The 25390-nt window shown below is 48.6% G+C and overlaps 2 protein-coding genes across 2 annotated transcripts; one reads left to right on the top strand and one right to left on the bottom strand.

Annotated features, from left to right (window-relative positions):
* Positions 1–223: 223 nt before the first annotated feature.
* Positions 224–4624, bottom strand: PRADC1 (protease associated domain containing 1). Its single transcript, XM_003125011.5, has 5 exons — positions 4476–4624; positions 2209–2309; positions 1703–1812; positions 968–1135; positions 224–744 (listed from the first exon to the last, which is right to left on the bottom strand). The coding sequence occupies exons 1-5, from the start codon at positions 4540–4542 to the stop codon at positions 624–626; spliced, it is 567 nt and encodes a 188-aa protein (XP_003125059.3). The 5' UTR covers positions 4543–4624; the 3' UTR covers positions 224–623.
* A 7107-nt stretch (positions 4625–11731) lies between these two features.
* CCT7 (chaperonin containing TCP1 subunit 7) lies at positions 11732–24980 on the top strand (the record flags this gene model as incomplete). Its single annotated transcript, NM_001170522.1, is given in 11 exon segments — positions 11732–11885; positions 12652–12758; positions 15384–15509; positions 17013–17065; positions 17648–17819; positions 20327–20491; positions 21567–21755; positions 22363–22460; positions 22857–22989; positions 23718–23924; positions 24759–24980. Coding segments are annotated over 11 exon segments (1626 nt in total), but the record flags the coding sequence as incomplete, so codon positions are not given.
* Positions 24981–25390: the final 410 nt, after the last annotated feature.

The raw sequence follows: 25390 nt of genomic DNA, 5'->3' as shown, positions 1-25390 counted from the left end.
AACTGAACTACAGCCTCCTCAGTCCTTGAGCAGGAGGCTGTCGGGATCCAAGATCAGCAGTCCACACCCTGGTCCCTGAGGACCTAGACCAAGTCATTTATCCTCTCTGGGCCTCACATTCTTCCCCTCAAAACAAGCATGTGGGACCAGGTGAGTGTTTGAAGGCCCCTCCCACCCCTGTGTGCTCTTATTCTAGGACACAGTTGCAACCCTGACGAGAGGCTTTATTGCTAAAAAGTCAGTGAGGGTTTATTAAGTCCTCAAACACCAGCTCCTTCATACATTCCAGCGACTGCTGTGAAAGACCTTGGGTGGGGAGGCTGGAGCCAGGGGGAATGTGACAGATCTCAGATGGCTCTCAGAGTACCTGCCATTGGCTCCTTTTGTTCCAGACCCTAGCTCACAAGCCCTGTGGTCTGGCTCTTGCCTCTTCTCAGCATGAGACACCTTAGGGAGCCCCGGGAAGGGAAAGGCCCGTGGCGTGGCTTCTCTTAGCTTAGCCGGGGCCCAAGCCCTTGCCCTCTACCTGGCTCCACCAGTCCCCAGATCCCAAACAGCAGAATTCTTAGACTTCCCCTTCCCAGCCCAGAGTTGCTTATGGCTGGAAGGTAGGACCAACTCTTCTACCAGAAGGTCCAGGGCGGTTGCAGCAGCTCAAAGGTGGGAATGCTGGTGACATTGACTGGGATGGAAATGATGGCCCATGGCAGCCCATGCTGTTCCAGGGAGCGGCGGATCATGTAGCTGGGAGGGCATGAAGAGAAGTGGCCATGGTCACTTTCTCAGCACCCCATCATGCCCCACTGTCCCCAGCACTCTGGGGGTTCCAGAGCCTGGGGACTTTTGGCCCTCCAACCAGGGCACCCCCAGGTGAAGCTTGTGGGTAGGGACTGGTGATTGCCCTTGACCTCCCCAAGTCATGGCACCCAGTCTGGTGCTGATACAGCCAGAGACAAGGAGCCCTCACCCATCTCGGCCGAGCAGGAAGAGGGCAGGGATATCAGCTGTGCGCTGGGTACTGTCCTGGATCATCTCCACGTAGAAACTGTCATTGTCAACCGCGTTGTCAGAGATGATCACTGCCCGCCCACCGTGCTCCTGCACCACCCGGGTCTTGGAGAGGAAGGAGCAGCCCCTGGAAGAGGTGGTGATGAGACCAAAGGAAAGGCAGGGCCCTAGCTACCCCTTCCCAGATCTCTCCCCTGCCACCCCCTCCGCCCTGGTAAGATGAAAGAAGGACTGGGGAGGATTTTTTATAAAGGCTCACAAATCAATGGCCAAAGGCTTGGATAAATTTAAGGCATTTCTTAAAGACCCTTAAAAAGATGATTTATTTTTAAAAAGCTATTTTAGGAGTTCCATCGTGGCGTAGCAGAAATGAATCTGCCTAGGAACCATGAGATTGTGGGTTCGACCCCTGGCCTTGCTCAGCAGGTTAAGGGTCCAGCCTTGCCATGAGCTGTGGTGTAGGTCTCAGATGTGCTTTGGATCTGGTGTGGCTGTGGCTGTGGCGTAGGCTGGCAGCTACAGCTCCGATTAGACCCCTAGCCTGGGAACCTCCATATGCCGCAGGTGTGGCCCTAAAAAGACAAAAAAATAAAAATTTTTTTTTTAAAAAAACTATTTTAAAGCACCACCATCAACATATCTCAGAATTTATCCTACTGCCTTCTGCTTGTGCCCATGCCCGGCCACTCCTTACCCCCTCTCCACCAGGGCGATCTGGTCCTGGATGAAGAAACCGTTGCTGAGCTCCCCGCAGGCCTCTGAAGGTTCAGCAGGGACGAGGTGAATCTGCTCATACCTTGTGTGCTGAAAGACATTCAGATGGGGGCGGGGTGTATCTAGTTGGCCCATCGCACCCTGCCTTTCCCGGCGAGAGGGAAGTTGGTATAGACCGGGTGAGGGAACATAACTTGCCTTAAGTCACATAGTTCAGAGGCAAAGCTAGCAGAGCCCTTGGTTTTTCACTACTTCGTGTCCCTAAGAAGACAGCGTTTCCCTCTGTGGTGCCCAGGTCTGTACTGAACCCAAAGGAATATCTGGTAGCCCTTCCTTTCTGGCTCTGTAGCCCCTGGGAGACAGGGCTCTTCTGCTGCCTCCTCTGCCCCAGCACTCAGGTATCGGTGGACAGGAGGAGGGTCACCTCAATTTAGTGAGGGTAATGTGCAGACAGGATCAGAGGTGAGGGGGCCTCCCTGAACTTACAAAGATGCCACCAAAGTCCTTGGCAGGTGTGGCTGTGAAGATGTATCGAATGTCCCCAGGACTCAGCACTTGAAAATACAAGTAATCATGGATGCGTAAGCCTGAAAGGCAAAAGGTACAGGTGAGAAGCTTCTGGGGAAAAAAAAAAACAAAACCGGTTCAGGTTCAGATCATGGACCCGATGCCTTCAACTGGGCTGACTGTGGTCTGGGCCCAGGGACCCAGCTTTGGCCAGTTGGATCTTCCAGGTGGGTGGGATAGAGTCGATGCAGACAAAGTCAGTACCGCAGAGATTTACAGCTGTTGCTCCTTACACTCAGGAGCCAGAAAGACAGAGCTCCAGTGTTACCTGAGGGTTAATCTATCTTTGCTCTGAAGCAGACTTGGGTGTTTCAAGATGGAGATGGGGTAGCCTATGTACAAAACAGCTCTCACTAAAACTTAAAAGTTGACTCTGGTTCCACTGTCATCCCCCTAGTCCAGCCACTATTATTTCTTGTCCTGACTGTTGTATCTTCTTAACTGGTCTATCAGCCTCCATTTTTGCTCCCTAAGGTCCATTCCCCCCAAAATTGCCAGGGATCTTCTTAAAACGTCTTAAAGCAAATATGGTCACGTCACCACTCCCACAGCTTCAGTATGCTTCCACGACTTCCCTTTGAACTTAACATCTAAACTTAACTCTGGTCTGCAAGGTCCTGATTGATCTGGCCCTTGACTACTACTCAAACCTTCTCTCTTCCTTCCCGTGTTCAAGCTACACTGGCCTCCTTTCAGTTTCTTCACATCTCCCTCTATCTAGGAGGCTTCCTAACCTCACCCCACCCTACCCCACCTCTGTCTCTTTATATGGCTCATTCCTACTCATCCATCAGGTCACAGCTTAAATCTTACTTTTGCAGAGAAACCTGCCCTGTGACTGCCCTCCCCTTGTACCCATTCAAAACATACTTTTTCTCCACTGACACTTTTTTTTTTTTTTTGTCTTTTTAGGGCCACACCTGCGGCAGCATATGGAGTTTCCCAGGCTAGCGGTCAAATCAGTGCTATAGCCACCAGCCTACACCACAGGCACAACAATGCCAGATTGGAGCCGAGTCTGCAATCTACACCACAGCTCTCGGCAACACCAGATCCTTAACCCAACTGAGCGAGGCCAGGGGTGGAACCTGTGTCCTCATGGATGCTAGTCAGATTCATTTCCACTGAGCCATAATGGGAATTCCTCTCCAATGACACTTTTAACAAAATTTGTAATGGAGTATTTGTAATTTTTTGTTTATCTCATTTCCTGCACTCAGACAAGGACCATGTTTGTAACTTCATTCAGTGCCATATCTACATTATCTAACATAGTGTTTAGAATATAGTTGGTGCTCAAAAAGGTTGTCGAATTAAGGAAGGGAATTGCCAGAACAACCAGATTGTTTTGGAGTATGGGTCTCATCAGCACCAAAGTTTAATGTTTTATCTGAACTTGGGGCCCTGGTTTCCTTAGCCCAGAGAGATTGAGGAATGTGAAAGGGTGGAAGCTGCTGCCATCTGTCCATTAGTCAACTCAACAAACTATTAGGCTGCTACTGTGTGCCAGGGTTGGGACCAATGGTGGCTTTAGCTATCCTTCTACTCTCCAAAGCCCAGCCATGAGGTAGAACTCCACTAGCTTGGCACTGGACTACATATATAGCCTTTTATCGTGGGAATGGAGACTTGCCATCAGAAACTGACACACTCCCAGGAGGCCCTCCTGGATGATCACAGAACTCCCCCGCCTTCCCATACACATCTTTGCCTGGCCTTTGCATCTGCGATCCGTGTAAATTAAGTGTAGGTATACATATGTGCTCATGGATGTAGTGGCTATATGTTCATGTTCCCGTATAGATGCAAACAGGTAGGATATGTACCTATGTGCTTGTGTGTGAGCCAAAGTGTAGCAATGTGTGGTCCCGTTTATGTATATGAGTGCTCACATATTTCCAGCTTGTCCTTGTTCCTCGCCCCCTCAGCCACCTAATTCGGCGCTAGTGGGGGTAGGGGGAGTCTTGCTTCGACGTGGGAAGCTCAGAACTCAAAGCCCAGCCTCCAGCCGCGCCCAATTCGTGTCCCTGAGGACGAGTACCCACCAAATCGTGGCGCCTCTTTCTGAACCTACCCTGCCCAGAACTCGCGGGGTCCCCAAGGTGACCCGTGGCCCCCGGCCCGAGACGCGCTCCTGTGGACTCCCAGCCCCGCCCCGATGCGCAGCCCCGCCCGTTGCCGCTCACCATGGGCCGCGACGCACGCGGGGAGCCAGAGCATGAGACAACACCAGCCCGCGGCGCCGGGGACCATCTCCAGGGCCCGGCCCGGCGCCCCGCTTCCTCCAGCCGCCCCTCCGCGCGTAGCTCGCTGGACTTTGGCCTGACAGCTGCTCTGGCCTCCCGCCCCCAGACCCGCTCTGGCTGCTGGTTGGCGGACTGGAACGAGGCCCACGGCTGATTGGCTCTGACGCCTGCTCATGTAGCCACATTTTCCGCCCCTGCGCCTTAGCCCACTTCCTATTGGTCGAGAGAAGTGGGGCCGAGGACTGATTGGTCCAAACTCTTAACTGCAACTGCCGGCCCCCGCCCCAGCCTGTCTCAGTTTGGATTCGATTCGGCAGCACCTTGCTGGCTGGTGGGTGGGTCGGCAGAACTGGAGGTGGCCGATCGCAGGACTGGCTTCAACCGCTGAAAGTCTCGGCCAATACTCCTCACGGTCGCTTTGCAAGATGAGGGTATACCTTCTTCCAGCTGTGCCTTCCTCCTTCCCATCCCCTCCTTGGAATGGCATTCCTGTAGCTCTCAAGTGGTCTCCGGTGACCCCTACTCTGATCTTATTGCCTAGTTCCACCAGCGCTTGCGTGCCCTGGCGACGTGGCCGGATGTACACGACCCTCGAGGAAGCTCTGACCAGTGCCGAGCCAGAATGCGAGCATAGGGGCTAGGTGTCCGCTCCTGTTTCTCTACCATTTACTATGCAGCTGTGACTCTGGACACCCTTCCTAACCTCTCGGCCTCAGTTCCCTCATCTGTAAAGTGGGCATGACAACAATACCAATAGGTTTGTGAGGATTAAATGAGATCACTCACATCAAATGTTTACTTGGCAAAAACTGTCCCTCAGTCAGCGTTCAATAAATGTTTGCCTTTATTTCATTCCTTGGCCTGGCTCCAGAGGGAGAAGGGGAATAGAATTAGAGTTAGTGGGTGACGGGGGCCGAGCAAGGACCCTACATACTCAAAAAGAATGACACTTTCGAAAGCCCGCGACCCTTGCATTACCAACACTTCCTGTAACAGCTCCGGCAGAGGACCAGCCTCTGGACCTTCTAGCCACGCCGACTCTGTGGTAGCGAACCATAGAGTGGCGGAAGTGGCCCATCCCCTTCCTCTCCCGGTCCAACTGCTTGGCGAAGGTTCTGGGGACTTCTTTGGCGCGGAGGATTGTGGGGTTGCTGGGCGGCCCGGGCGCGAAGCAGGGAAGAGGAGTAGCGGGCCACTGGATAAGCTTACAAGATGATGGTGAGTGGCGTCTCGCGCATCCGTCTCCATCCGTTGCCATCTGGTTGGTAGCTGGCGCCGCCCGGCAAAGGCCGGTCCCGCAGGACTTTCCTCTGCCTAATGACTCGGTCCTCGCCCCGACCCCTGTCTGTGGGTGACCCCGGCCCGCCGCGGCCTTGGTGGGCCCGGGCTCCGAGTAGGGCTCCTGGGCGAGGGCTGTGTGGCACTGGAGGAAAGGCTCTGATCGGGCCGGCTGGGGACTACAAGTCCCAGGGTGCTTCGGAACCCGCGAACCCGCGTTGGCAAGCTGGTTTTTGGACCCCCCCCCCCCCCCCGGAGTCACGACCCGGGTGAAACGACTGCGGATTGAGCGTGCATAACGCGGTCGACGGCCGGGCTTGGAACTTCTGGCTGCACTGGAAAATTCGAGTGTAAAGCCGGGTGCTCACTAGGACCGGCAGAGGCAGCATGGGGACCTTATGTTGAGCGGAACCCCGGATCTCAGCTATGCCTCCCTCCCTGCCAGCTGCTACCAAATGGAAACAGACCCTTTTGCTCGTACTTGAATTCATTCATTCACTTGTTCGTTAAGTAAAGTCATCTTTAGTGTCTACTGAATGTGCGGGGCTCCGCTGGTTGTTGCAGGTGCAACTCTTCAGCCAGAAGAATGGGTAGGGCAGATGGGCACCCTGCTTCAAACGTAGGAAGATCCGGCCTCTGACTCTGACCCTGTCTGCTACCCTAGATGTGACATTAGACAGCTTTCCTAGTTGGCCACCTAACTTTAGTTTTCGTTTTTCTTAAATTAGGGCGGTTAGTGAATCTGGGAGGCTCTCTGTACCCACCCCCCCTTTCCATAGTATCCCTTTCTCCATCTCAGAGCTGCAGGTACCTTCCTTGGGTCCCAAACCTCGGTGGTCTCCGGAGTTGCTGTTGAACAGGGCCAGCTTTTAAGTGCTTGAGGCAAAACCCTAAGATACCACCTAGCAGACTAGCTAACATGCTGCTTCCTACAAGCTGGGCGCTTCATGTGTTCTCTGTGCACTTGGCATTTCATGCATTCATTTTAGCCTATCAATCCAACTCAGTTCTCTGTTCTTTTCCTGCTTCCTCAGGTTCTTTCTGTCCTAGTAGATGTCAAATGGACACCTCTGAGGTGTTCATTATGCTATCAAGTGCTCTGTGAATCCTATTTGTACCCTAAAGAAGGAAGGAAGCTGGCGTTAATCTGTATACCCCCTCCCCTTCATATCTCCAGAACTGCCTTTTTCAGTCCATCTTCAACATTCCTGAAGTCATCTTCATTTTCTTTGCAGAGGCAACACGGTAGAGCAGCTGAGAGTAAGGGCTCTGGAGCTACACAGTGAATACCTAGGTTTATAACTAGCTCTGCCACTTCCTAGGTGTATGACTTTGAGCGTGCTATTTCATTGCTGACCCTCAGTCTTCTAGAGGAGGTTAAATGAGTGAGTACCTATGAAGCCCAGCTTGTAGTAAGCAGTATGTTAGCTAATCTGCTAGCTGGTCGCTTGCTTCCTTTCTTCCCTGTAATCTTTCTGCCGAGGCTACGGTAAGTTTTGGTTGGCCTTCAAAGAATAGGATCAGAACGAAGATTCTTCTGACTGGTGATGAAACCCTTCACCAAGAGGCTCCAGACCACACCCCCTTGGGTTTTTCCTGAACTGACTCCTGCTCTGTTTCCCTGCTGTACAGGCTGTTTATATCTCTTTATTTGGGTGTCTGAAACCTCAGTCACCAAGAGTTCTTGCTGTTATTGAATTGGTAACTGATATTCTGGAAGCCTTCTGTGATTGGAAGAGAAGTAAAAGGGTCCCCCAAAAAGCTCAGTCCTGTTACTTTGGTACAGCTGAGCTGAGTGTATGTATGTCTTTGCCTTTGTGGTGTTGAGCGCTGCCTGCCTTGGCTTATGAACACCTGTTGTTTTATAGAACGTCAAGCTTAACAGTGCTTAATAAAAGTTTTTAAGGAGGATGAAGATGATCATTAAGCTGAAATGACCAAGTCTTCCATGATACCCTTGGATTACTGGATTCTGCTCTTGTTTCTTTGAGTAAAAATGTGGTAGGAAGGTAATTTCGGTACCAAAGGTCGGGTTTCCATAACAGTGTCTGCCCCCAGGGAACTGAAACAAGAGGACCCATCCTCAGTCTAGCCCTGCCACCTTTCCCTCCCCAGAGGATCTCTGTACCCAGCCTGCCATTCTGTAGGGCCTGCGAAGCACGGCAACTTGAGGACAGTGGTCAGCTGCTTCCAAGCCTTTCCTGCATTGTACTTAAGAATTCTTAGTGAATTTAGTGTCACCATACTGCTCATGGTTTTCCAAAAATAAGAAGTGAGTGCCAACTTATTTCATGGCTTTTTTTTTTTTTTTTTTTTTTGTCTTTTTGCTATTTCTTTGGGCCGCTCCTACGGCATATGGAGGTTCCCAGGCTAGAGGTCTAATCAGAGCTGTAGCCTCTGGCCTACGCCAGAGCCACAGCAACGCGGGATCCGAGCCGCGTTTGCGGCCTACACCACAGCTCACGGCAACGCCGGATCGTTAACCCACTGAGCAAGGGCAGGGACCGAACCCGCAACCTCATGGTTCCTAGTCGGATTCGCTAACCACTGCGCCACGACGGGAACTCCTCATGGCTTTTAAAAAATACTTTCAAGTGTATTTGACCCTTAAATAACTTGGGGGTTAGGGACCCCGACTCCTCAGTCAAAAATTGGCACGTGGGGAGTTCCCGTCGTGGAGCAGTGGTTAACGAATCCGACTAGGAACCATGAGGTTATGGGTTCAATCCCTGGCCTTGCTCAGTGGGTTAAGGATCCAGCGTTGCTTTGAGCTGTGGTGTAGGTCACAGACACGGCTTGGATCCCACATTGCTGTGGCTGTGGCGTAGGCCAGTGACTACAGCTCTGATTAGACCCCTAGCCTGGGAACCTCCATATGCCGCAGGAGTGGCCCTAGAAAAGGCAAAAAGACAAAAAAAAAAATTTTTTTTTTTTGGCATATGATTTAATCAGCCTACCATCTTCAGGGTTCCTCTGTATCTGTGCATGCAGCCAACCTTGGATTGTGGAGTACTGTAGTGTTTACTATTGAAAAAATCCAGATGTGAGTGGCTCACACAGTTCAAACCCATGTTGTTCAAGGGCCACCTAATATGTAACTGGTTGAATTTTCAACACCAAAGGCTTTTGTGTATTGCTTCATATGTGGCCAGATCTAGGTACTCTGCGCCTTGAGATTACTGTAGTCCTTACTTTTGGGAAGTTTGTACTTTAAGATGAATAACAGTATAAATATTGTGCTCACGAAGAAGCAGAGGGAGTTCCCTGGTGGCCTAGTGGTTAAGGATCTGGCGTCACGGCTCTAGTGCAGGTTTGATTCCTGGCCCTAGGAACTTCCGTATGCCTTGGGCGTGGCCCCTCAAAAAAGAAGCAGAAGCAGGGAGAGTTATGTTCCAGATGCCCATGTTAACTGCTGTTGAGAAAACTTGAAAGAAAGGAGGCCCTGAGGAGTTGCTGTCCTGGTGGTAAGAAAGTGGTTTTGGTAGAAAGCTGGCAGTGTGGCTTTTGTAGGTGATGGTACAATTTGGAGGTAGAAGTGAGAAAAAGTTTATTAAGATACTGAATAAATTAGCCTTGGAGAAGTGAAAGAATCTGTTGAAATAAATAGGAAGAGATTAAGACTCTAGTTGGTTTTTGATTTAAAGTGTGCCTCCATCCAGGCCAGCGTTGGACCAGAAGTGATGCGAGGCTGCCCTGAGGAGCAATTTAGCAGAACGGGGGAGAAGGTGGGGGCTCATGGGGAACATGCTTTTCCTTGTGTGAGGAACCTGCAGGAATGCCCAGAGTTTAGAGAAGCCATTTTTTGCCATCAAACCTGGATGCTTCCATGAAAAGGAAGGAATTTCCCTTCCAGCTCATGCCTGGCACTAGAGCCTCAGATTTAGGAAATTATGTGAAGAGTTTTTGTTTGTTTCCCACACCCGAGGCGTAGAGAAGTTCCTAGCCCAGGGATCGAATGAGAGGTGCAGCTGTGGCAGTGCCAGATCCTTAACCCACTGCACTGGGCCAGGGTCCAGACCTGCACCTCTGCAGCAGAGACAACTGGTTTTGTTTTTTTGTTTGTTTGTTTTTGAGTAAAGTATGATATGTTTGTTAGGAAAAGTTGAAAGCAAACAAAATATCCAAGTGTCAGAACTTTCATCCCCACCACTCTTACCTGTTAGAGTTTGTTGGGCATCTTTTTATGGGTTTGCACATTATATCTTGCCTCTTTTTACCCATTTTCTATAGTTTTTTTTTTGTTTTTTTTCCAAAGGCAAATTAGATTATGCTATTCCTCTGCTAAAAGTCTTTCCAGGAGTTCCTGTCGTGGCTCAGTGGTTAACGAATCTGACTAGAAACCATGAGGTTGTGGGTTTGATCCCTGGCCTTGCTCAGTGGGTTAAGGATCCAGCGTTGCCGTGAGCTGTGGTGTAGGTTGCAGACACGGCTCGGATCCCGAGTTGCTGTGGCTCTCTCTGGCATAGGCCAGTGGCTACAGCTCTGATTGGACCCCTAGCCTGAGGACCTCCATATGCCTCGGGTGTGGCCCTAGAAAAGACCAAAAGGGGGAAAAAAAAAAAAAGAACAAAATAAAAGTCTTTCCAGGGCTTCCCTTCTCTGTAGGAATAAAATCTAAACTCCTTACTATAGTTATAAGTGAGTAGTGATATTGTTGCTGCTTGCTTGTCAGCCTTAGTGCCGTTTTTGGCTTACTCACTTCCCTCCAGAGGCACTGGCCAAAGGAGTCAAATTTTTTTAGTAATTGCCCGGTTAATATGGAGTCAATCTCATGGATTGTTAGTCTCTTCTGGCATGTGAATTTCTGGCTTCTTATTGCTGGGCAGAGACAGCCCTGTGCTTTTCTGCTCAGATACCTGAAGTACCCCCTAGGGGTGAGCCTGGGCAGTGACTTTCAAACTTTATATTGCAGTTCACAGTAAAAAATAAATTTCAGTGCAGAGCCTAATAGCACACCCATAACTAACATAACAAGAGTTTTGAAACAGTATTTGCTTTTACTATATTCTGTTTCACACTCAAAATTAGAAATACTGGGAAGACTGGATCTGTTTCATGAGCCCATCTCTAAAGGCAAGGCTTAGATGCAGAGAGAAAGCAGTCTTCTTTGCTAAGCTGAGGAATTTACTGTCTGTGCTAATGATTACTAGAGAAAAGTTCCCTAAGCAGACCCCTTAAAATAAGCAGATATCCCTGTCTTCCCAGAGTTTTTAAGCAAGTCTGCAGATTAAACCTCTGTAAGAATGGGGACTGCTCTGGAGACCGATGCAAAATAGAGAAAAACTCATTTATGGTATCTGGTGGGAAATTGATCCTAAGGAGTCCTTATGGAACCAGCATGAGAGATGGAAACATTGCCGTACAAGTTAGATTTTTTTGTCATTTTGTGAGGCAGGACAAAGTGCTCTTTGTTTCTCTGCCTGTCCACTTCCCTACACGCCAGCTCAACATCACTGGTAAAGCTGTCTGCCTGGGCATGTCCAGGACAACATCTGAAGCTGTTGGCACCTCATCAGTACCCCATCTATCTCTCCACAGTTAGGCTGTAATGCAGATAAATGGGTGTTTGCTGGAGGTGGACGAGGAGCATGGCTTGCTTCCTCCTGTGCTGTGACCTGATTCCTAAGCACAGGGAATAGGGTCGGAAGTTGAAAAGGCTGTGCTCACTTAGCTAGGCACTGGAGAACACATTACATGGTTTGGTCTTTTTGACTAAATCAGTGCTTTTCAGACCATTTTCTAGCACTTCTGTAGGGCATGCTGTCTCTGGAGGTAGAAGCTGTTTGAGAAGTGGATGTGGGGGAATGTGATTTAAACGGACCTCCAGATACTTATGTTGTTGAGGGAAAAGGGAGTTTCATGAAATGAATGATTTTTAAAACAAAAACAAAATCAGTCATTTGCTCTTCCTTCTTTAGCCCACACCCGTTATCCTGTTGAAAGAGGGGACCGATAGCTCCCAAGGCATCCCCCAGCTTGTAAGTAACATCAGTGCCTGCCAGGTGATTGCTGAGGCTGTCAGAACCACCCTGGGCCCCCGTGGCATGGACAAGCTCATTGTGGATGGCCGAGGTAAGTCTGCAGAGTTCCTCAGTCCACTGTGCAGAAGAGTAGGCTCCTCTAGAGTGTTCAGAGCTAGCAGAGTTTGGCATCAGAAATCCCACTGCTTGGAGTTTCCTTGTGGCGCAGCAGGTTAAGGACCCAGTGTTCAGACTGCTTCAGATCACTGCTGTGGCAAGGGTCCTTGGCCGGGGAACTTCTGAATGCCACAAGTGCAGGAAAGACATCCCAGTGCTTTTAAGATCTCTGAAGGATTGCTCAAGATGAAGCGATTCCGTTTCATACATTGTCCTGAATGCTGAGCCCCCAGGGAATATACGTAGAAGAAACCAGGCTCAGGAGCGTGTCACCTTGTAGAGAGATTTGTCCTAGAAACACAAAATAGAACCTGGAGTTGACCGTGGTCACTTTCATTGTATCACATTGCTGAGACAAAATTCTCCTTTATGTTTTAGTGTATTGATTTACAAGTGAGTTGTTAGGGTATCAACTCTTAAGAATATCTAAATGGTTATTCATTCTTATTTTTTTTAATGTTTTCTACATCGAGTAAAGGCATGCTATTTGCTGTTAAAAGAAAAATCGGGAGTTCTTAGTGTTTGGAAATGTGTGATTTTAGGTGGCCCTTTGTACTCAGAGCTATGTAAAAAGATCAGTTCATTCCCACCACGAGCCCCTCTGTCCCATCCCAGTAAAGTGTACATGGGCTCCAAGTCCAACTAGAAGACAATTTAAGAAAAAGTCTTTACGTTTTTACTCTGTGTTTATCCCTTTCAAGGCAAAGCAACAATTTCTAATGATGGGGCCACAATTCTGAAACTCCTTGACGTTGTCCATCCTGCAGCAAAGACTTTAGTGGACATTGCCAAATCCCAGGATGCAGAGGTAGGAAAATCAAGCCTATGTGTATCAGTGGAGATTGAAACACATGTCTGCTTGCTCCTTTGTGCTCCTTCCTTTAAAACATTCTTATTTTATATCTAAAATTATAATTTCACAAGTAATAATACATGCTTGTAAAAGTATTTAGATGGAATTGATAGTCTCTTATTTATTTATTTATTTTAGGTCTTTATAGAACCTCACCTGCAGCATATGGAAGTTCCCAGGCTAGAGGTTAAATCAGAGCTACAGCTGCCAACCTGTGTCACAGCCACAACAACTCAGGATCCAGGCTGTGTCTGTGACCTACACCACAGCTCATGGCAACACTGGATCCTTAACCCACTGAGAGAGGCCAGGAGATTGCACCTGCATCCTCATGGATGCTAGTCAGATTCGTTTCTGCTGAGCCATGATGGGAACTCCTCCAGTTTACTTTTTTTTTTTTAACCATTTAAACATGTGCAAGTCAGCGACATTAACCCATCTGCCTCTTAAAAAACCATTTCTAGGGAGTTCCCATCATGGCAGAGTGGAAATGAATCTGACTAGAAACCATGAGGTTGCAGATTTGATCCCTGATCTCGCTCAGTGGGTTAAGTATCTGGCATTGCCCTGAGCTGTGGTGTAGGTTGCAGGCATGGCTCAGATCCTGTGTTGCTCTGGCTGTGGTGTACGCCGGCAGCTGTAGCTCTGATTAGACCCCTAGCCTGGGAACCTCCATATGCCATGGGTGTGGCCCTAAAAAGAAAAAGGAAAAAAAAAAAATCATTTCTAACTGAGGTCTTGGTAATAAATGTTGAGAGAGGCAAGTTTGCATTTCAGAGTCTTACAGGTATGTCCTAAAGTTATAATGAAACATCTTTTACAACCCAGTATCCTATAAAACAGTATGGCTTATATGAAATTAAAGTGAGAAGAATCTAGATTTGATCTGTTAATGTTTTCAACAAGGGAATCCCTTTCTGTCCAGGAATTTAACAGTTTAAACCCTTCACCACAGTAACCTTTTGTCCTCCCTAAAATCCTGTATGTTACACAGTGGAGATAGGTGAGTTAAAAATAAATTTCTTCTTAATCAGAGGTTAGCCAGGTTCTTGGGGTTTTTGGCCATGGCGAGCAATGGCTGAATGTGAGGTCTCAGTTCCCAGACCAAGAATTGAACTCAAGCCACACTGGTGAAAGTGCCAAATCCTAACCACTAGACCACTAAGAAACTCCCAAATTAGCCAGTTTTCTTAAAAGCTCTTATTCTTTTTCTCCTTCTTTAAAAATAAGGTTTGGGGAGTTCCTATTGGAGCTCAGGAGAACCTGGCTAGTGTCCATGGGGATGCAGGTTTGATCCCTGGCCTTGCTCAGTGGGTTAATGATCTGGTGTTGCCAAAAACTGGGGCCTGGGTCGAGGACACAGCTTGGATCCCGCATTGCTGTGGCTGTGGTGTAGGCCGGCAGCTGCAGCTCTGATTCAACCCCTAGCCCGGGGAATCCCATATGCCACAAGTGCAGCCCTAAAAAGGGAAAAAAAGTAGATAAGGTGTAGGAGTTACTGCTGTGGCACAGCAGGATAAGTGGTGTCTCTGCAGGTTCCCAGCACAGTGGGTTGAGGATCCAGCATTGCCACAGGGTGGCCAAAAAAGAAAAAAAAAATATAACAATAGTAGGGTTTATTAGATCCCATCATAGAAAATTGCTTGAGTTTCCTGGTGGACCGGTAGGTTAAGGGCCTGGTATTGGTCACCACTATAGCTAGGGTTCAGATCCCTGTCCTGAGAACTTCTGCACACCACAGGCACGGCCAAAAAAAAAAAAAAATTTAGCAGACTAGTAATCTGCTTATTTTGAATAGTGTTTTTTGTTTTTTTTGTTTTGTTTTGTTTTGTTTGACTTTTCTAGGGCCACTCCTGTGGCATATGGAGGTTCCCAGGCTAGGGGTCGAATCGGAGCTATAGCCACCAGTCTATGCCAGAGCCACAGCAACGTGGGATCTGAGCCGCGTCTGTGACCTACACCACAGCTCATGGCAACGCCAGATCCTTAACCCACTGAGCAAGGACAGGGATCAAACCCGCAACCTCATGGTCCCAGTTGGATTCGTAAACCACTGCGCTATGACAGGAACTCCCTGAATAGTGTTTAAAAAATAAATACAAAGGACTTTGGCTGGGCCTTAGAGGTTTGTTTTGTAAGCTCCTATAGTATTTTTTTTCTCCTTAAAGAATATTTATTTTATGCCTCTTGCTATACCATGGTTATTAGAACATGTAAGCGTGTCTTAGAAGCCTGACCAAAACTGTTTTACTAATCATAGTGCCTTGTACATAATTTAAATGTTCTCAGTTAATTTACATGTATGATTTCATATTTTAGGGAAATTTGTCCAATTCAGTCCTCTTTGGAGAATAGGGCTTGTTGGGGAGTTAATTTTGTGGCCCAGGACCATTTGATGGGAATAGATACCTAACTACCAATACCTTCCTTCTATTTGTTGTAAAAAGCTATGCTTCCTGGAAAAGGCTTGGCATCCATTTAAACAGTCCCAGTTTAAATGGGTAGATTGCCTACGAATGGACTTTCAGGGCTTTATCCATGAACATGAGAAAACGCGAATTTCCTGTCATCCTCTTCTAGGTTGGTGATGGCACCACCTCAGTGACCCTGCTGGCTGCAGAGTTTCTGAAGCAGGTGAAACCCTATGTGGAAGAAGGTTTGCACCCACAGATCATCATCCGAGCTTTCCGCACTGCCACTCAGCTGGTAAGGGAGTGCTGGTGAACTTGGGCGCCTTCATGTTCTCCTAGGATCCTACCTCTCCTGGGTTGCGGAGGGACTGGAAACAGGCTTCCTTGGACATTTTCTGTCTGGGGTTTTGTTTGTTTTTTGGGGCCACGCTGCAGCATATAGAGGTTCCCAGGCTAGGGGTCGAATCCGAGCTGCAGCTGTCGGCCTATACCACAGCCACAGCAACATGGAATCTGGGCCACATCTGTGACCTGCATGACAGCTCACGGCAACGCCAGATCCTTAACCCACTGAGCGAGGCCAGGGACTGAACCAGCATCCTCATGGATACTAGTCAGGTTTGTTTCCTCTAAGCCACAACAGGAACTCTTTTGGACATTTTCTGAATTCTGGTCCCTAGGAATCTCAGTTGTACCATTCAGTAGCTGTTGACTAGGTGTATTATTTAATCTCTTAAAGTCTCAAGTTTCCTGATGTTGACAAATTATAGGATCTCAGTGAGAGTTTCATTGGGGGTTTTTTTGGTTTGGGGGGCTGGGGGTTGGCTGCACCTGTGGACTTTGCCAGGCCAGGGATTGAATCTTTTGAGGTACAGCAACACTGTATACTTAACCCACTGTGCTGGGTTGGGGATCAAACCTACACCTCCCTAGCAACCTGAGCTGCTGCAGAGACAATGCCAGATCTTTAACTGGCGACACAGCGGGAACTCCCAGAGCTGTTTTTGTTTTTGTCCAGTACCTCATGGCACATCCTGAGATCTTGTTTTTATTGACCTTTGACTTTCATACTATAACCTGCAGCAAGTCAGTTCCTCCATGCCTTACCTTCTTTACTTTCTCTGTTTTGGGGTGGTGGCATTAAAAGAAGTCATGTGGAGTTCCCCTTGTGGCTTAGTGGTTAACGAATCCAATTAGGAACCATGAGGTTGTGGGCTCAATCCCTGGCCTCACTCAGTGGGTTAAGAATCTGGCATTGCCGTGAGCTGTGATGTAGGTCACAGACTCGGCTCGGATCCCGCGTTGCTGTGGCTGTGGTGTAGGCTGACGGCTACAGCTCTGATTAGACCCCTAGCCTGGGAACTTCCATATGCCATGGGTGCAACCCTAGAAAAGACAAAAAAAATAAAATGAAGTCGTATATGAAAAGTAAGTATGAAAGAATACATTTTGAAAAAGAGAGCTTTGAAAACATACCATGTTAACATATGAGTATATGTATAGTGTACTATATAAAATACTTAATATGTAAAGTGCTAGAAGTTGTCATGGGTCCTTTTCATAAGCCAGAAGTTTTGTCCTGATCTAGTGTCATAGTGTGCTTCCATTCATTTGTTTCAATGTGTTGCTTGCAGATTCAGAGCTAAATCCTGGATATACCCTGATGCTTCAGTTGTAGAGTAGAAATGCCTAAGATTTGGGAGTTAACAGATTAGGAACTAGTGAGAGAGATTGGGATCCACTTCTCCTCCAGTTTGTCTTTAGCATGAGAGACTCACTCAGCTTCTGTTCTTGGCAGGCAGTTAACAAGATCAAAGAGATTGCCGTGACTGTGAAGAAGGAAGATAAAGTGTAAGTTTGGGGTGGGCTTTGTCAGAACCTTGACTTCCCATGGCCAAGTTGAATGTAGAAGTGTGCTGGAAACCCCATGTGGGCTTGAGGCTGTTTGGCTCTTGCTAGAACTTTGGCTGGGCCCATGGAGTACAAGAGAGGCTGTAGACTGTAACTTAAGAGCTGTTGCCTGTGAGGTCTTTACTGCATTGCCATCTGTCACTGATCATCACCCTGAAGATAGAGAAGATGAAGTTGTTGAGGGCTGAGTCTAGAAGCTAGAATGGAAACCATTTCCACATTGTAGTAGAATCGGATAAGAGGTGGGTGAGCAGTGAGATCCTGCTGTACAGCACAGGGAACTATATCCACTCACTTGTGGTGGAACATGATGGAGGATAATCTGAGAAAAAGAATGTGTGTGTATATGTTTGTGTGTGTGTGTGTATATATATACATAACTGGGTCACCTTGCTGTACAGCAGAAATTGACAGAACATTGTAAATCAACTATAATAAAAAAAAATAGTAAATATTTAGGAAAAAATAATCAGATAAGAGGGGCTTTCAAGGCCTGATGCAGGTCCCACCCTTGTGTTCCAGGGAGCAGAGGAAGCTGCTAGAGAAATGTGCCATGACTGCTCTGAGCTCCAAGCTGATCTCCCAGCAGAAAGCCTTCTTCGCTAAGATGGTAGTGGATGCAGTGATGATGCTCGACGATTTGCTGCAGCTTAAAATGATTGGAATCAAAAAGGTGCAGGGCGGAGCCCTAGAGGTAAGCCCGCTGTGGCCTCCCTAGGAGGCTCTTGCTTTTTAACATTGTCAGGCAACTTGGTGTAGGAGGAGAGGACACTCATTGCACCGTTGCACCCGAAGGCAGTGGAGCTGTACTCTCCACCCTGCTGTGGGAGGCTGTTGTCTCCTGTAGGGACATTTGTAATGTCTGCTCATCTGTACTTATCAGCAGAATGGAAGATTGAAGTGGCTGATTTTCAGACTGTCAGTGTTCATGTGCGAAGGGATAGAGTTAGCTGTGATAAATTATCTAAAACCCTCTCATTAAATATGAGAAGTAGTTTTCAGTCCATTCTTCTCCAGGTGATACGGCCCTTTTATTCATTTATTTTGAATAAACAATACATAATACAAACTGAATAGAAGATCCTAAAAGAAAAAACTTATGTCCCCTGTGTCATTCTTGCTTTAATTTTCGCTTATTTAAATGCAAATAGTGACATGTGGCTAGTGGCTCCTTTACTGCACAGCACAACTATAACTTTGTTCTTTTTTAACACAAGAATCTGTCTAGAAACATTCTTTGATGTTGGTGTCTCTGTGCTGCTTTGGACCTTTTCTGATCCTCTGACCTGCCCTACTGCTTACTTTACTTTTCCTCAGTCTCAGCCTGAAGTGATTTGGACAGGGCGAGACCTGCTTGAAATACTGTATCCTGGCCCTTTGCTTTCTGTTCTTTGATTTCTGCCCCTCCAGACTGCATTGATATTCTGTCTCTCTCCCTCTTCTTCCTCCTGACATGGTGCAGTCAGTGGGCTGAGGTGCTCTTCATGTAGTGAAGCTGGGAGGAGTCTGGTTATCTGAGCCCCTGTCTTCTGCCCCTCCTACCACTCACGTTTCAAGCCATTCTCTATATCATGGCTTCCCAGCTTCTTCACACACTGCTTTGGTAGCAATATTCCATCTTCTCCTGGGCCTTCCTACTTCCAGAAACCCTTGAGACTGGATTGGCATTCACTAAACTAGGCATCAGAACTAATAATCTTAACTAGTGAGAAAGCCAGGGCTCCAAACCACACGTTTTCCTCAGACTGTCCCATGTCCCTTAAATGCATGTGAAGCCCTAAGATAATTCAATATGTAGTGGTAGTAATTAACATTCTCAGGATTACCTGAAAGCTTAATGATCTGTATCTTCAGTCCTTACACTTCTAGAGCTTCACAGTCCTGGATCTCACTGCTCCTGAACTCATTACCTTGTCCTCCAAGCATATAGTATTTCCGTAGCCCTTGACATAGTTGGTATCACCACTTTTATTCAGTCACTCGGTCCAGAAGTCTAGGGCCATCTTACTCCCGGCTTCCCACAACCTTTTGATCGCCATTGTCTCATTTTACCAACCAGTTTGTATTTATTTCTTCTGTCTGCCTCTTACTAGACTACTGTCGTGGTGATGGTCACCCTTCCTCCAGTCTTGCATCTCTTAAGTCCACTCCGTTTTTTTGTTACAGAGTAAAGTTCCCCAATTTACACTCTGTAAAGCCTTTTGGGGTTGGTTCCGCTACAGGTTAAGAGCCAGTCCTTAGCAGAGCCTTTAAGATTCTTCTAAATTGGTCCTCGCCCTCTTATTTTGTATCCCAGCAACTACAAATGGCTTTTCACCCTCTGATTCCACCACACTGCCTCTGCCTCTTGGGAATATCCTCTTGCTTTTTTTTTTCTCTTTGAGTAATTTTGGCTCATCCATCTTGATTCAGCTCAGCTATCATCCCCTTTAGGAGGCTATGGATTTGAATGATGTAGCAATTGTTTGCTGATAGGCTATAGTATTGTAGGCTAGGATTGTAGATTAGTGCTGGCAGAGAGCATGTAGGTCATTGAACTGAATACACCCTTAGGGAGCGGAAAATGACTAGGGCGTTGAGTAAGAAATCTGAGACTTGAATCTTTAAGTCTTCTGATTGTGCTGAAGTTGCTCCCAAGTGCAGCATGCTTTCTATTATGCCCTGCTGCTAAATCCACCCCACAGCATGCTGGTGTGAAACAAGTTGTGTTTTGAGAGACTGAGATAGGGAGAAGAAGCCACAGTGATAGCTCGGAAACTGTGCAGGAAATTTCTGACCTTTGTGACCTTTTGTTTTCATCTCCTGGGAAGAGGAAGCATCTAGACTCCAGCACACAGGTGTATCCAGGTAGGGAGGGGTATGCGTACATATGTGTAGGGAAGTCTAGGAGGTGAGGTGCTGGGATCAGAGTGCGTCTTTTGGCACCTGCTTTGAGGACAGAGGACAGCCCAGATACTCCTTCACTCTCTTTTGCGCTTGGCCTCAGCAAGCCGAATAATTTTCCTGATGCCAAAGGGACTACCAAAATGTTTTGTGCTTTTCCTAGCTTTTACGAAGACTGAAAAGTTTTGTTACAATAGTGAAATAAAAGCATGGTGAACTCAGGTTCACAGAAATGGACATGCATTAGTCCAGCACACCACTGACTTGATTCCATTTCGTGCCAGTGCTGAACTGTTGAACTATTATTTTTTTAAACAGGAGTCCCAGCTTGTAGCCGGTGTCGCATTTAAGAAGACTTTCTCTTATGCTGGGTTTGAAATGCAACCCAAAAAGTACCATAATCCAATGATTGCCCTTTTAAACGTCGAGCTCGAGCTGAAAGCTGAGAAGGATAATGCTGAAATCAGAGTCCACACTGTTGAGGTAGGTCCTACCAGCTGCCAGTGGCTTAGAAATGGGCAGCATCCTGGGCTAACCACTTGGGCCTTCGTGGCCAACTTGGGCTTGACTCTGTTTCTCAGATATCTTATGGGCTTCTTTTTCCTCCTGTCCCCCTAAATATTGATGTCTAAATGCCATGCCCACTTCTTTTCTCACTGTCTTTTCTCTGAGTGACCTGGGCCTGAGGAGGTTGGGGTAGGACCAACCTGCTGAAATGTTATCCTCGGGCCCCAGGGAAGGGGCTAACAGGGGCTCTCCAGCGATAGAGTGATCCCAGTGTTTTAATTCCTCTTATTTGGGCAGATGTGGGCTCCACCTCTTCTAGACTGGCTCCCACGCTATAGGGACAGGTGTGCTCCCATTAGTGATTTCACCAAGGCTATCTTGGAGGTAGCAGTGTCACCCAGCTGTAAAGTATTCTTGGAAAATATGTTCCTATGCAGAATGGCCTTTGGGGACAAGGTCATGTGGTTGGCAACCCCATGCGTGCAGCACCTCAGAGGAGGCTAGAACTTGGCCAGGTCAAACTATGTCTCCCACCTTGGCAAATGCCAGCTCTGGAGTAGCTCCCAGTCCCAGGGTTACTTTCTTCTTTTGTGTTTGAAAGTTTAGATGGGGAGTTCTCATCGTGGCTCAGCAGAAACGAATCTGACTAGTATCCATGAGGACTCAGTTCGATCCCTGGCCTCTCACAGTGGGTCAGGGATCCGGCGTTGCCATAGCTGTGGTGTAGGTCGAAGACGGCTCAGAACTGGTGTTGCTGTAGCTGTGGTGTAGGCTTCCAGCTGTAGCTCTGACTCGACCCCTAGTCTGGGAACGTCTATATGCTGCGGGTGAGGTCCCAAAAAGCAAAAAAGAAAAAGTTTTATGTGATTCCTAAGGTTCCTAAGTTAACTTAGAGGGTCTTTTTTTTTATTGTTGTTCTGACTGAGGGACCGTTTACTGCTATTAATTCTCAAATCAGTATGTTTCATGGTTGGGGGGCAGTTGTATTTTAACCCACCACATATGCTAACCCGTACTCCAGAGCATCCTCATCCTTTTCTGGGCTTTCCAGGATTATCAGGCAATTGTCGATGCTGAGTGGAACATTCTCTATGACAAGTTAGAGAGGATCTATCACTCCGGAGCCAAAGTCGTCTTGTCCAAACTGCCCATTGGGGATGTGGCCACCCAGTACTTTGCTGACAGGGACATGTTCTGTGCCGGCCGAGTGCCTGAGGAGGATCTGAAGAGGACGATGATGGTAACTGAACTCCGACAGGCTGCTTCTGGGTCTCTGTGGCGCCACAGGGGTTTTCTCTTTCCACGCTGACATGCTAGAGTACACTGTGGGGTTTGGGCCTGGGGGTCATGAAACACTAGTCATTACGCGAGTGCTCAGTGTGTAAAAGTCTCGCCAAGACAATGAGGAAGTCGGATTTTTGAGGCCACCTAGCTGTAGTGCTAGGATTAGTTGGATAAGCTCAAATCTTGATGCTTGTAGCCAGGTTTTCTCCCTTTCTTCCTGAGCACCTCACCACAGACGCTTTGGGTCTAAAGCACTGATCCTGCCTTTAGTTGCTGGACCCAGAGCACCGTAGTTTGGGGGGGGGGCGGGTGTTGGGTGAAGCAAAGGGTCGCTGTCTCCTTTTAACCTGGCTTGTTTGCCCTTCATGTGTCTTAGTTCTGTTTTGTCCACTCCTCCTGAAGAGGGAGCCTGGAAGTCAAGGATGAGAGTGGGTCATCTAGTACAGAGAGCTCTGGGGCACCATGGCAGTCTAACATGGGAATTGGCTTTAAAACTGGGTGGCAGGAAGCTCGCTTCTGGCCTCATGCGAACCTTCACTGCCAGATGATCTTGTGTTCCTCAGGCTTGCGGAGGCTCCATCCAGACCAGTGTGAATGCTCTGTCGTCAGACGTGCTGGGCCGCTGCCAAGTCTTTGAAGAGACCCAGATTGGAGGCGAGAGGTGAGCCATAGGCCTGGGCTCCCTGTGTGCTTAGCTGATGGGGCCTGCCTGGGTGTGGCCTTCTGCTGTCTTCTCGGTGTGGTAATTACAGCACGAGCTACTCTTCTCAGGCCTCATCTCTTGGGCATAAAAAGTTCAGATATATAGTGTTTCAGGAGGGCAGAAGATGGAGTTGGGTCTAAAGTCTAACTCTGCAGTCTTTCTGCTCCTGTGGTGCAGCCCTAGACCTTCCCAAGAACATGTCTTTAAGGGTGGGCTTGGAGAGCCTTAGTGAGGAACAGAAGAGCAGTGCCGACTGTCAGGAGGACTTGGTGAAGTCAAAACACGGGGTTGGCAGCCGAAAGGAGTTTACATGTATGAAAGGAGTTCACATGTATGATTTGACCCTGGGTGTAGGTACAATTTCTTCACTGGCTGCCCCAAGGCCAAGACTTGCACTATCATCCTCCGTGGTGGCGCCGAGCAGTTTATGGAGGAGACAGAGCGGTCCCTGCATGATGCCATCATGATTGTCAGGAGGGCCATCAAGGTACTAGGCTGGGGGGTTCCACCCTGCACGGCTCACTCCTCCTTCCAAGCTGAGACCCTGGATTTGTGGGGTCATTCCTTCCTTGTATAGCCTGTCCTTCCATGTGGGGCTTGTGGGCCCTGGTTCGTCTCACAGATCTTAAAGTATGATCATAAAGTCACGGCTGCCTTAAGGCCTAAGACCTGTTCTTGTGAGCAGCTGTGGAGCTGATGATATTAGCCATCCCAGAGACTGTGCCCATCCCCTCAAGCTACTGGTGACCTTGAAGGTGGTCAGAAACCATAAGGTTCACCGGATTGAAGTTGAGCTGTGCTGGACCTGGGCTTCCTGGGGCTGGGGCTGAGGGAGGGAATGAGGAACCACCCTCTTTTTTTTGGTCTTTTTGCCATTTCTTGGGCTGCTCCCATGGCATATGGAGGCTCCCAGGCTAGGGGTCTAATCAGAGCTGTAGCCGCTGGCCTACACCAGAGCCATAGCAACTCAGGATCCAAGCCGTGTCTGCGACCTACACCACAGCTCACGGCAACACCAGATCCTTAACCCACTGAGCAAGGCCAGGGATCGAACCCGAAACCTCATGGTTCCTAGTCGGATTCGTTAACCACTGCGCCACGACGGGAACTCCGAGGAGCCACCCTCTTTCTGGGCAAGAGTGGCCTGATTTGGCCATGCCTGGAGCTTGGCCCAAGGGACCCCTTGCATTGAGAGGTTGGGTCTCATCTCTGCAGAATGATTCAGTGGTGGCTGGGGGCGGTGCTATCGAGATGGAGCTCTCCAAGTACCTACGAGATTACTCAAGGACCATTCCAGGAAAACAGCAGTTACTGATTGGGGCCTATGCCAAGGCCTTGGAAATTATTCCACGGCAGCTCTGTGACAATGCTGGCTTTGATGCCACAAACATCCTCAACAAACTGCGGGCTCGGCATGCCCAGGTGAGTTATTCCTCTCCTCGGGGTCCAGGGATTGGGTGAATGGGGCTAGGTTCTGGGAGTGTACTGTGCTTACCCAAGCCCTGTGTGGTCAGCCCAGGTCATGGTGCTGGAACCAAACCCAGTACCAGCTGACTGCCTCCTCCAAGGTCAGGAGGAAAGCCCCAGGCCAGGGCTGGAGGTTCCTACCAAGGGTCTGATCGCTCCCCGCAGTGAAATGAGAGGAACCTGGAGCCCTGTGGCCTCCTGCCTGGATGGGAACACATGCTGACCCTGTGTGCCGGGTTCCTCAGTGTGGTCGGGAAGCACCCAGGGCCCTGCTGACCATAGTCCAGCTATGGCTCACCTGGCTCCAGATTGTGGCTTCTCTGAGGATTTAATTTGTTCCTCTCCTACTTAGCAAATATTCACTTAGAGATGTTGTTAAATGCTTAGTGCTGTGGCAGTGAGTGACCATGCTTCTTCTGACTTGTGTTAGAACTTGAGGCAAGTCACTCTACCTCTTTGTGCCTCAGTTTCCTTATGTGTAAAATAGGGACTCATGGAAGCAGTGAGATAAGGACTTGGAAGTTGTTCCTCTTGAGAAGCGTGGTTTGGCTTAGTGTCCCCAGGTGACCCAGGAGGGGCCCGGAGGTCTCCTGTGGTCCACGTTTCCAAGGTTGGGAGAGAGGGAGGCTGGGCAGGGGTGGGAGGAGATGCGCTTCCAGGCGCCTCGGGGAGATGCCAGCAGGTTCAGAGTCTGAGGATTGATTCCTAACAATCCCCGCTGCTTGGAGGATGTGCAGGAGGAAATTGGAGCAGTTCTGTATGGCTTTCCCCCCTTTTCTGCCCTCTCAGGGGGGCACGTGGTACGGGGTGGACATCAACAACGAGGACATTGCTGACAACTTCGAGGCCTTCGTGTGGGAGCCCGCTATGGTGCGGATCAACGCCCTGACCGCCGCCTCTGAGGCGGCCTGCCTTATCGTGTCCGTGGATGAAACCATCAAGAACCCACGCTCCACAGTGGACGCTCCCCCGGCTGCTGGCCGGGGCCGAGGTCGTGGCCGCCCTCATTGAGGTGCACCCCGGCCCTCACACGAGCGCCCTGCAGCCTGCGCTTCTTACTCACTCTGTCTTGGTCAAATGGAATTACAAGGAAGGGCTAGTATTTGACCCTCTGTTCTCACTGAAGGTTATTTAAATAAAACTTAAGACTTAGAAGTCATCTTGCATGTTATATGGGCACAGGGTTTTACTCATATATGTTTTGATTTCCTCTCCAGATTTGAGCTTTGTATGTACTCACCCAGTGGTGGAAAAGAGAACATTACCTTCCTGCCTTCAAGCTGAGTCCTCTGCAGCCTGTAGTAGTTAGTTATTGAGGCAGCACGTGGGTCCACTCTGCGGGGTGGGGGGCCTCCGCCCATGCGGCCGCTGGTCTGGAAGTTTGACTTTGGTTGCTTTCTCAGTCCTGGGAGCAGCTGGGA

Source organism: Sus scrofa, chromosome 3 (assembly GCF_054392235.1).
Source record: "Sus scrofa isolate SSC_HxYL_T2T_F1_AM1 chromosome 3, Sscrofa_HxYL_maternal_Yorkshire_Landrace_v2.0, whole genome shotgun sequence".
NCBI lineage: Eukaryota > Metazoa > Chordata > Mammalia > Artiodactyla > Suidae > Sus > Sus scrofa.
Note: the sequence above shows the minus strand (reverse complement) of the source record. Positions and strands in the feature narration are given on the sequence as shown.

What these genes read in the sequence shown, in the direction of transcription:
- PRADC1 (XM_003125011.5), bottom strand. Translation starts at nt 4,542, where the DNA reads ATGGTCCCCGGCGCCGCGGGCTGGTGTTGTCTCATGCTCTGGCTCCCC. An exon ending in CGCGTGCGTCGCGGCCCATG is followed by an intron (nt 2,310 to 4,475) that starts GTGAGCGGCAAC and finishes TTTGCCTTTCAG; the next exon opens with GCTTACGCATCCATGATTAC. An exon ending in TTCCTGCTCGGCCGAGATGG is followed by an intron (nt 745 to 967) that starts GTGAGGGCTCCT and finishes ATGCCCTCCCAG; the next exon opens with CTACATGATCCGCCGCTCCC.